The 12,328-nt window shown below is 38.5% G+C and overlaps 1 protein-coding gene across 1 annotated transcript; it reads left to right on the top strand.

Moving 5' to 3' along the window:
* The first annotated feature begins 1,730 nt into the window (after window positions 1–1,730).
* Window positions 1,731–4,612, top strand: LOC132916493 (uncharacterized). Its single transcript, XM_060976555.1, has 2 exons — window positions 1,731–2,246; window positions 3,497–4,612. Exons 1-2 carry the CDS (start codon window positions 1,936–1,938, stop codon window positions 4,218–4,220), a joined length of 1,035 nt encoding a protein of 344 aa, XP_060832538.1. The 5' UTR covers window positions 1,731–1,935; the 3' UTR covers window positions 4,221–4,612.
* The last annotated feature ends 7,716 nt before the right edge of the window (window positions 4,613–12,328 follow it).

Raw genomic sequence — 12,328 nt, 5'->3', positions numbered from 1 at the left:
TTATAGCGTCAAATATACTAATCCAATAAGAGTGCCAATGCTAAACTTTCTTTTGCCTATCACTGTAAATACAAAAGTTCAAGGCTATCCAGCTAATCTAATCCAAGCTTCCCATCATTCTACACCCACGTTTCCCTCGCCAGGACCCTGAATCAACAGACGTATTCTCACATTCGCTGCGCAAGTGCGCGTTATTCTCGAAAATGTGGAACGACGATCTCGTTCTTGTTGGTCGCGTTTTGGAAAGCACGTCGCTATCGATGGGGCGCGGTTGCATGACTTAACACTCGTGGAGTCGCGTTTTACTCGCGTCTTGGGCCGGGTGAACGCCTAGGAGAGAAGAAAGTGTCGATTTCCCCCGAAAGAAAAATACCCCGTCGTCGGCGTGCTCGACTGTCCGTTTCGTATCGGCACGCCAAGTCTCGGCTACCCAATCCGTTTTCATCCTCGCGGAGATTCCACAGCCGGACGCACGATCTCTTTCCAGGGCTGGAGCCAGTCGGTGGGAGGCGGTCGTGAGTCCACCGGCGATTATGCTCTTTTTATCTTGTATAAAAGAGAACAGTCCTGGACGGGCCTCCCGCAATTTGTCCGCACCGGTTGGAGCATACGGAGCACGTCGTTTGTATTTCGATTAGTTGCAAGATAACTACGCGCACGTTGTACCCTCGCGTTGGGATTTATTATCGATACGACCACGAGTTTGAGGTTTTTGTTTGATTCGGCAGGTTTTTTTGGGAAACTTGCAACATGAAGTATTCGGTAAGTGGATCTTGATTATTGGTGATTTAATTAACAGAAACAATTTTGCATTAGATTGTAGAGTTATGGTGAGGGAATAAGGTATGTGGAGAGGTTCAAGTAATATTTAGAATGGTAAGGGGTGGTTTGCGAAGGTTGGTTTTGTTTTGTTGGGTTGTGTTAGATAGTTACAATTTGAGTCTTTCTAGTCTGAAGCTTCAATAGAAATGAGATCTCTGTATTTCACCGGTATATTTGTACTGCTTTTGTAGTGTTTGTTTTTATTTATATTTCAGTATTATAGATCTTTTTAATTTCTCGGTAAAAAGTGGGCTAAATATTCTCTTTTGTTCTTATGAATACAAATTAAAGTGACGAAAGATCATCTCCTGCCAGAAAGTATCTGATTACTGTACTTTCAATTGCGGATCGCTATATTCATCGGGCTTAAGTATTTGCATTTTGATATTTTGAACTTTTCCAGTTTTCATGATTTATGTAGAATTAAGTAATTTTAGATTGTGGCTAAGTAGTATAAATAGAATGTTTAGTACTATAGAACAGATTGATTTTAAATTGGCTTCGATGTAGGTTAAAACATCAATCAAGATCAGCACACGCCTCCGTACTTTTACATGGAAACTTTTAGTTCTTATTACACGCTCCGCTATCCTTGCGTCGTAGATCGCATGATCAAGCATATTAGTTGTCCATCCATAGAACAGCGATTAATTTTTAAACGCGATTTGCCAAAAATTTCTCTTCCAACAATCCTATTTCTACTCTTCTACCCTACAATTCTACCCTGTAATTGAAAATAATTTTTGCAAAACTTTAGTATCATTGTATTTTGTACTATGTATACGCAACAAATCTTTATTTTCAATAAAATCACAGTTTGACTGGAGCCAGTCATTGTACGTAATTCAACTCGTTCAATCCATTAATCTTCGATTTATGTTTACTACAGGCTTTCTGCATTCTCGTGCTGACGATCAGCGAACCTCTACTCGTCCAGTCCGCGTAAGTATTCTCGTGACTAAAGTATAACACTCGTTACCAGACCGTGTCGAGCTCGAACTCTTTATAGCACGACACAACTTACAAACCTTCCCATAGACCATAATTATTAGAGCGCAGATTTTTACATATTTTATTAAATATTTTTCGTTTTACAGCAACAGGGTGTTGCTGATGATTCCACAGCAAACCAGGCGCATGGGACCACCATCGTGGCAATCTTCTCTACCGCGTTCCAGAAAATCGTACGCCAGCGAAGTTCATTATCACAAGTATCACGGTCCTCCCGTACACTATCACTCGAAGAAATCTGTGTATGGAAGTTCACCGTTTCCTCATGGAGGAGATGACTTCGATCAAGGCTACGAACATGTGAACCACGTGAACATACCTTATGGCAAGGGCATCAGTCATGCAGTTTCTTACGGAAAGGGTTACATCCCTTACGACCAGATTAAGGGTAGCGTCTCGTTTGGTCGTGAAAGGTGAGAACGCTGTATTTAAGGATAGGATAAGATTTCATTTTGCGCCCTTCTTTCGTATGCTTATTTATCTATTCATGTATTCATTCATTTATTTATTTCTTCGTTACAATGATGGAGATTCGTTTGTCGAGAAATATAAGTACGTGATATGGAAAAGAAGAAGATAAAGTTAATAATAATAGTAATACTGAAACACGTTGGAGGTAATAGAATTATAAAAATCGTAAAAATGTGTTACCGAGTATTTGCAGAAAAGTATTTGTGGTCCATGTTGCGAATCCATATTTGCTTGTTCGTATCATTTAACGTTATGGTTCGAGCGCAGAGAAAAAGGCGTTGCCAGGAAAGGAACGTCCTAGTTTCTAGAACTCTTTCACAAAAGGCGAAACGAATAAGGAGAAATATATGTTGTCAAATATACATAGTTGATTTGTATTTCTGATTAATTTGCATTCTCCAGTAATAAATGAAGAGTAGTGTTGCAACTAATTGGATTACATTAAAATTATGAATTAATATTGACTCACTGGCATCTAGATATCAAAACACACAGGATAAATCAGTTTCAAGTTTGAATTCTCAGTAAAATAGACGGTACCGCCCGATCGTGCCTGACTACTGGCGGTACATTCTACTGCGGCCAGTAGAACAGCATTCACAATCTCAGGCCAACCGTTTTATTTACTCTATTACAACTTGCAGAATTAAGTACAATATGTATTTACGAATGAAAGTTAATTCCAATATAAAAATTGCATTTTAGAAGATTCTATAATTTTCATAAGAGATAGTATTTTATTTTCTGTATTTATAAAATATTCAAATTACGAAAGCTGTGGCCAGTTCTTCTAGAAACAACTTTGCTATTTTTGAAAACAGTGTTAGTGTGTTCGTCATCTTGTTTCGCGTGAATCCAATGATTTTATGATATTTGTAGCTGTTTTGATAAATACCTGTCACCGTTGTTTTCTAAGTTTCTACACGAAAATTCAATAGATCTTCGATAAAGATAAAAATAGATGACTTTCTCGTGTTTTTTTCTAAACAATCATTGCCTCTATAGTTACACGATTAGGATTGATCGAACATCGTTAAACAATTACGCATTCTTTCACGCACTTTCACTGGTCACACGCATTCTAACTACTTACCACAAATCATTCGAAAGCAGAACAGCGTTTAGCTGCCTTCGACGTTCCTAACACCATTGCTATTTCACTGACATTCTTTAACCATTACACTCACCGCAGGAATCCAAGTTCCCAAGAGCACAAGTACACGTCGGAATCGGAATATTCGTCGCCACCGTTCTCCTCATCCGACGCCCAGTATTCACCTTCGTCGTACGAGTCTTCGCAGCCAGAGACCTTCTTCCCGGATGCAGAGACAGCCTTGAACTACAACGAGAAGCAAAGTGACCGCAAGAGATTCTACTCTTCGAGATCCATCGAGAAGGACTTCGTTACGAACAATCCGATCGACCTCGGCGCCGCCACGAACAAGGATCAGATACTCCTGCTCCAGCAGAAGGCTACCGATCTCTACAAGAACATCGTTTCTCAGCCGCAAGGTGGCGTCCTGTTACCAGCTGGCGTTCCATCGGCCACTATCGGTGGCAGCAAAGAGGGAATCGTGTTGAGAGATACGATAGCTTTAGGCGAATATCAACAAAAGCTCCAAGAGATGACCAAATCCTGGCCACAGTTTTTATCTAACGCGGCTACAACTTTGGGAAACAGTTATCAAAACCAACAGGTTAGCGCGAGTTACTCGACGGGTGGCTCTACGACTCCTGGTTTTAGTGGCTGGTCAGTGAATTTTGCTCAGCCGAAGCAAGGCTACGACGTTAAGGAGGACACTATGGAACCGCCAGTTGATTTTAGGAACATGCCTATTCAGAGTTCGCCTTATCATACGTTCCCTGCTCCGATGAACGTGGTGCTCCCGGCGCCCACGCAGGCGGTTCATGGTTAGATAGATTAGGGTTGTTTCGTTAATTTAGATATTTTTAAGGGTATTGTTGGTGGAAGAGATACAGCGAGACGATGAGATCGGGTTCGCATTAAAGTTTGTATGTTTCGTTGAAAATATGTATCGGAAGATGTATTAGAAGGGATAAGGAATTTGAGACCACGTTTAGGATTGTACGATGTTGGTTCAATTATCTCTTTCTTTGTGTTACATATTCAAAGAATTTTGAATAATTTAGAACTTGAGAGGTAGATTCCGGAGATACATAATTTGTTACTCTCTAAGTTACAATGGAGGAACAATGCGAGAACAATGTGCATAGAAGATGAACTTGAGTATCTCGCTTCATCATTTCCACTAAGTATAATACAATGACATGCATGGAGGACGAATGCACGGACCCATGTGCAATTAGGTTACGAGTGCGGAGGATTCTGTGAAACGATTCTCTTGATTTCAGTTTTGCAGGAATTTTACAAGATCGTCGTGGCGTTTGAACTGCATCGGGTACCGAGGAGATTAGGTTCACTGACCAGAAAATGTCTCGAGAGTTGTAATTGTCAATGTGTATCTTTATACTTCGATCTGTGGATGTTCAAAGAAATTTAATAATTTATTTGTTATAAATGTGAATGTCTAAATTTATTAATGATTTCGAATATATCACAGGTAAATGAAATGCAAGAAAGTTTACAACTTGTATCGTAGCACAATTCTCGTATGGCTTCTAATATGTTCCTCGGACATCGGTGAAAGTAAATCTTTCTTTTATTCGCTTCATCTGGAAAGTTGCTCGAAAATTACAAGTTGCATTCTGTATCTTTTGTAGCAGACATATACTCGAATGACGAATCGCTTGAATTGTACATATCGGAGGGCGAGGAATGACAAAGATTCTTATTTTTATGCTCTTAACGTTAGAATTAACATTATTACATAGCTTAGAATTATTATAATTTTATTAGCATCTCTCTTAGCGTTTAGATACTCGACATTTGACATCATTAAATCGATTCACGAACACCAATAACTTGTGAACAGCAATTCTTCCACTATGACATACATACACACCTTGTACATATACGAATAAAATCAGATGTTCTTTCTTTTCTTAAAAACGGAAGGAGATCACTGAAAAAGTGATCGTAAAATTCCAGTAAAAGTGAAATACATAGTCTACTTTCCTTTACTGCTGTAATTGGGATTCCCAGAAGCAAAACTGACCGACTCCACTTTTTGTGAACTTGACGATTTCATTGCTACATGATCATACAAGTCTCGACACGGGCAAACTATCATTCGATAAAGTTTCAAACTCTGTGAATCGTCAAATATCTTTCTTACGTAATTCTATTACGACCTTGAAATTTTCACGTCTCAATCTCACTCTTAACTTCGTTTTAGCAGATTTTTAATATTTTAAAAAAGATCTCTGACGTAAAATTTCGCGCTTCCAAACGTTCTTCAAACTTAACATTAATCATAAATTTTTTAATTATAAGAAAGAACACGGAACAACGTGAAAAAGCCGAATTGAAGATGAGAAAAACGTAGCAGGGTTACTTTATCAAGTACAAATACTGTTTTAAAATTCTATGAGAACTATCGAAACAACTACAGGCAAGCGTGAAACAGGCTCGATACAGTGTCACGGTCCAGTGATCGTGACGGATGAAACGATCGACTGGTAGCCTCGAACACGAATAAAACAACGATCGAATGCCACGGTCGCGAGGACCACATCTTCCTCGTTTACTTTCACTCCGAGGTCCGATGACCGGCTGAACGTTCGAAAGTCGAGAAAGTCGCTCTATCGTGCGAGGATGCGAGATCCTCTTGATCTTTTCAACTCACCGCCTCCACCTTGCCTGTCGCCCGATCCTCTCGATTTCTGGGAAGACACTTTATTATTCCGGACGAGTTTGCGTGTAAGCTGAAAGGTCAACGAGCTGGCCTTCCACTTTATTCATGATTCTTTCACGATTTCAGTTTTCCACGGACGTTACGTTGCACGGTAGTATTGTAAATGGGATCAGGGTTTTTACAAATTCTCGAAAATTTTCTTTATCTCGTTGTCCTTTCTCGTGAGAAAGAATTATATTTTTCATTTGAATTTAGACTTTGAAGAAAGATAAAGAACTGCGAAGCGATCTTTTCATGAATTGATTGTGTTGTTCGTGGTATCTTAAATTGAATTACAATCTTTTGAACATCTTTTTTTTGTTACAAAGAAAAATTGAGGACGATCTTCCGAGTCCTAAGTTAAATTTGATGTGAAAATCGGGGAAAAAATTTTGATTAAAAATATTAAAGAATCGTAGCCTTAGAAACTTTCGATCAAGTATCAAAGTCCATGAACCATAAGCAGAACTTCAGCCGGACATGAATCAGTAAAATGCAAAACTTTTCAGAAATATTTCCAAAATTTTTGATCGGTCTTAATCATGTCCTAAATTTATTAATAAATTTCACGATTTATTTTCATTTCTCAAAAGATCGGAAGCCGATGGATACTTTATTTAATTCGCGAAAATCATTGAGATTATTTACCTTCGACTATTCGTTAAATTATTAAGTTACTTTCTTAACATTTTCTTAGAACGTTGTAATAGCATATCCACCAAGAAAGTATCAGGAAAGTCATATTAATTCTAAGCTTTGTTACTTTACGATAGAGCACGTCAGCATAAATTCTGCCGCGACATAGCTACTTAAGAGCTTGACAAGAACAAATAAATAGTTGTTCATCAAGTACAGTTGTCTGAAAGAAAACAGGAAGACAAGAGAGTACAGGTTGAACGAAATGACAAGGACCATTTTCTTCTCTAAACGCTATTGGAAAAGCGGAAACAAACTACGTGTAATTATTTCACTGTCGTAAACGTTGTTTTACGTTCATTTTTCGCGTCATCATCACGGCCACTTTGCATTTCGTGGGAAAGCGAAATTTTTCTTTCCGGTAAATTTACCGGAACACGTGCAGTTTCTATTTGAAATGGAAATGATCAGGGAATATCAGCAAACTGACTCATTCAGGCGCTGCAACGAATGTGCATTCATTCGCCTAACTGATCGATGATTAAACCAACGAATTGAATTAACGTCGTTGAAAGTTTTTGACGGTGTTCGTCTAACAAAATGCCAGCGATTATGTAAAGTGAAAGAAGAAAGTTTTCTAAAGGGATGATCAGATATTTCCTTGAAATTCAATAAACTTTTATTAGCAATAAAGTTGAATATTTTAAACATCGAGTACTTGTTCACTTCTGCTAATGTTTCGTAATATACACAGATGACTCAAGAGTAACTTGAATGAAATATCTTTATTTTTATTTCCCTACTTATTTTTGCATACAGAGCAATCTTCTGCCTGCGTTGTAGAAAATACATAGCAGAGTACAGAAACGCAGTCGAATTCTAGTCCAATAAACCCATCGACCCCAAAATTTCTCCATTCTTAACTTTCTTTGTCGATCCACAACCACGTAGTTTTACCCGGAAGAATTGCCGGCGGCTAAAGTACAAACTTCGTACCAGACAAATCAAACTAAGAATCACGTGAAATTTGATACGTATGTAATTTTATATTTTAAAAAATATCGTTCAAATTTCCCCAGGAAATATTAAAAATCTATGAAACTCGAACGAAAAAAGTTATTTTTACTATTCTGGTAGTTTTGCTATTAATCGATGCTTCTGTGAAAATCTGTTCGATCATTCTTCTTCTTTGCAGTAACACCGACAAAGAAAGATCCTAGAACGATCTGAAAAGTGACAACGTACAAACGACACAGGGTAGAATTTCCACTTCTCCCGTCAGGGGAATCTCTCTGAAGACCGGAACACGAAAATGGAAGAAGTGAAAGGGTATACCGAAGTTACCTCGAGTGCAGAGTCTCGTGCGAATATTCGATCTCTCCTCTTGTCCCTGCGTCGCGTCCTCGTCCATCTTCTTTCCCTGGTGTTCCCTTTTCCGCCGGCTCTTTTCGTGTATATCTCGCCACTTTCTATTTCGTTCCCTGGCAACAGCCGGTCATTAAAGCGACCAGCGCGCATAAATCAGCTCGTTAATTATCCAGGAACGGAGCCATCATGCGCGTAATCATCGTGCAATGATAGCAAGGTTGCGCGATGATCTTCAGCGATCTTCTGGATCGTACTAAACTTTAATTGCGAGAATACTTCCTGGTTTGTGATTTCTGGGGATTCCTATGCGTACTTGACTAAGGCAGTTAATGAAGATTAATGGACAATTAGGGAGGAATTATAGAATAAAGATAGAAAAACGTAGATGTGTAATATAAGATAAGCAGTATAGATAACAGTAAAAATAGAAAAGAAATAGTAAAAGCAGCAGTAGTGTAATATAGCTACATAATAGAAAAGTTTGTTACTTCATTTGTAATATACAGGGTGCACCGTTAGAATCCGGACAAAAGAAGTTTTGTGCAGAAAGTTGTTTATTTAAGTCAATACACAAAAACACATGAAAATGTTGTTATATCTCATTTAAAGGGTCCTTGCTGAGAACTTTTATTCTATGTAACCACCCTCTGCCTCTATGATCTGCTCTATTCTTGCTCTAAAGCGCGAGCACGCTGACTTCAACTGGTCGCGTTTAATTGTCGCGAATTCTGACTCGATAGCAGCTCGTAGGGAGTTGACGTTGGGGTGCCTGCATTTATTAGTTTGTCTCTCGATAACGCCCCACACGTAATAGTCCAATGGGTTTAGGTCGGGACTGTTAGGAGGCCAGAAATCTTTCGACCAAAACATGTCCACATTGTCAGAGAGCCAATTTTGAACAAGATGACTTGTGTGAGCAGGTGCGCCATCTTGTTGAAATAAATACGGCCTTCCAGAAGCCGTAATTTCCATCCACGGCTTTATTACTGTCTTCAGGACCTCCAAATAAACCTCCTTTGTGATTCTTTCGCCTTTTTGGAAGAAGTGCGGAGGCATGACGTCGCCCTCACTTGAGACAACGCTCAAAACGTGAACACTTGCTGGAAATTTGGTTTTGCCCACAACAGGAACATCTTCGAGATTGTGGGCCAGCCAACGGTCGTTCCTCCGATTCACTTTGGCATCCACCCGGCGCGAAGACTTTCTATAATCGCCGCTCTTCTATCGTATTCCGGGTTTTGCTTAACGAGTTCTGTCATTTTGAGGTTATAGAAGACTTATTGACATATTTAACTAACTTCAGAGTCAATCAGCACAAACATCTGAATTCTAATATGGTGGGAACTACAAATTGAATTCTGTCCGAATTCTAACGGCGCACCCTGTATATGTATGTACATATAGGAGAGTTTGAAAGAGTACGCATATATGTTTGAACAACCTTTCTGTTCAGTATGTTCCGTTGGTATAATGCTACCTGGTGCTTCTGATGCTACGAACTCGCGAGTCTTTGAAGATTCCTATGCCACTTTTACTCTGTCATTGTAGAGAAGTTGATGGGAATTCGCTGGACGAAGAAACATTTCTGAAAGCGAAAGCTGTTTTACAATCTATTGTTTCCGTGTTTGGCTTTGATCGCAAGACGGTTTGCCTATCTCTCTCTTTGCACTATGGTAATTGATTGTAATTGTAAACGATCTTATAGAGAATAATAAGGGTAATTTAGTATACCTGACGTTAAAGAAAACGAATGACTTAATAAAGAAATTCCAATGATCGTCATTACGTTTACCCGAGACGTACATAATAATTTCCTGTAAAAAATGTTTGTCAATTACGTAATGTTAATTACTATCATTATCAAGCTCAGAGTCAAGATTGTACAAGGTCGTACAAGGTCAAAATCGCTTTTATGTAAAAAGATGCAAATGGAAGAGGACACTGACCTTCTATGTCGTCTACCCATATAAACCACCAACTGTTGTAACTTGCAATAGTAAAACTTGAATTGATCGAATCGAAGCGAAATTCTGCGGTGAAATCCTAGCTCCAGCAGTCTTTGAACTATCGAATAGGTGCGGTATCGATTAAAGATCACTTTCTTTCGCACGAGAGTAAACAGTGTTAGATCGATTTACGATTAAAAGCGGGATGCCATTCGAAATCTATTCGAACGCTATCGTTCTCTCCGCTCACTTTGCCGCTGCTCTTCCAGCCGATCAACCCCATCGAGAATGTCAATGTCCAGATTCCTATTCGGTTTCACCGATCGTCGACTGTTTGTCAATGGTCGCATGTGTTTTTAGTTACGACGTGATTGCCTTTGAGTCGAAACGGTTTAACCAATTTGATTCGCGTTTATCTTTAATCGCGGGACGACGTTCTAAGCGTGTCTCTATTGCTGCGATTCTACCGAACAGGATTGCTTCTACATTTACCGAAGTCTGTGATCCCTTCCTTTTTTTTCTTTTACTTTTTTCTTTTTTTTTTTTGATTGACAGTCGATGAAGGTACAAGAGCGTCCTACTTTCACAGCGATAGTTTTCTTAAAACTATTCTCCTTTTTTAAAGTCAATTTTATTTCGCCTGAGGAATGATTCCGTTGATTAGTTGGATGAATGACGCAACTAAAAGAAAAGTACTTTCTTCGCGATTTAATTTCATTTTATTTTAAGTGTTTAATTCTTCGGAGATAGAAAATTCAAGCTAGAAAATCACGAGTCGTTCAATCATTTAGCAGTGACAACATCTTTATTAGCGTTATTGATTTTGCTACGCGATGGAACTTTATAAATAACTTTCTTTTAATGCTGACGAGCCATTTGCCGTCGCTTTTGCGCGTTTAATTTCTCTTGTAGCTCGCGCAAGCGCTTTGTGTTAATTTGTCGCTTAAAAGTCGTCGCCAATCTAACAGAACCTAAAATTCATTTTTACAAATATCTCAAGAATGCAGATTCTTCGGATGTACACTATTGCAGCAAAGCGATTTCCGATCACGTGTTCATGTTACATAAAGTAATCGGTCAGTTCGATTAGAGAGGTTTTGTAGGTTGCAGCATCAAGTAAGAGTACTTCTAGAGAGTACGAAAGTGATAGTCGGTGATGGAGTGATTTTTAACGAAACCAAACTGGTTTCTAGAGTATTTAAACTATTTATCTACCGGATGTCTTTGTGAACCTTTAAATAGAGCTATTACTCGAAGTAATTGTATTTATATTTAACATTATGCAACGTTACTTTCCTTATTTTTGTTTTAATTAACAAATCAGCATAATTTTTCGAACTCCGTATTTTGCATTTTATAACACGAAATCGCTTTTTGAACCGTAATAAAAACTTTAAAAAAAGTGAACCATTCTTGAATATATTTCATGTTAACATTGACCTTACTACTTTCTCCTTGTAAAATTAAAATAATCCATCGGACAATCAAATCGATTATTCATTTACAAATCTCACAAGGAAGGGAAATGTTCGCATAATTCGTTATTTCTGTTGCAGCGCGAAACCAGAGGCTTTCTTTTATTTTGCAAAATTTTTCCATTTATTTCTCCCATTAAAGAGCGAATCAATTTATCACTGACCAAATTCGTATCCATGAATAGATAGGTTGAGAATAAACGCGATATTAATGTCAGAAGTCGATATTAAATTTAAATTTTTAATCGTCGATTTCGAAGCGAATGAACTGTAACCTTTTTAGAACCGAATTCAACGAGACAAGAAGAAAATAGTAACTCACACTTTTTCTCAGATTTACATATATGAGCAGACATTGAATTTTAAGACTCTGAAAAATTTCAAATCGCTTCGAAATTAAGATTCAAACGCCCACCATTAAATTTCGTATTCCAATATAGCGATCCAAGGTTGAAAGAAAAAGTGGGCAATCATAGTAATAAACCTCACATGATTCGTACAATACAAATAGTTCAGTGTATGATGCCTATCTTCGAGTGTGTCGCGTTCTCTCCGCTCTATTTTGTAGTGGAACTCAGGGAAAGCCTGACTAGATATCGAAAAAATTCTGGCCGCCGATTTATGCAACGACCTTCGAGGAAAGTAAATTGATGCGCGAAGACGACGTCGAGCATCGTCGCCTCGATGACGTTCGCATCATGGCGAACGTAAAGTGAAATGGAAAACGCTACTTTTTGCCAGACCGTGTGTGCACCGAGCGTAGATGATATCTCCCGTGAAACAT

This window comes from Bombus pascuorum, chromosome 2 (assembly GCF_905332965.1).
Source record: "Bombus pascuorum chromosome 2, iyBomPasc1.1, whole genome shotgun sequence".
In the NCBI taxonomy this organism is placed as follows: Eukaryota; Metazoa; Arthropoda; class Insecta; order Hymenoptera; family Apidae; genus Bombus; species Bombus pascuorum.
This window is presented reverse-complemented; position numbering and strand designations above follow the sequence as displayed.

Coding starts and splice junctions, on each gene's coding strand:
- LOC132916493 (XM_060976555.1), top strand. CDS start 1,936: ATGATTCCACAGCAAACCAGGCGCATGGGACCACCATCGTGGCAATCT. Junction 2,247..3,496: donor GTCTCGTTTGGTCGTGAAAG/GTGAGAACGCTG, acceptor CACTCACCGCAG/GAATCCAAGTTCCCAAGAGC.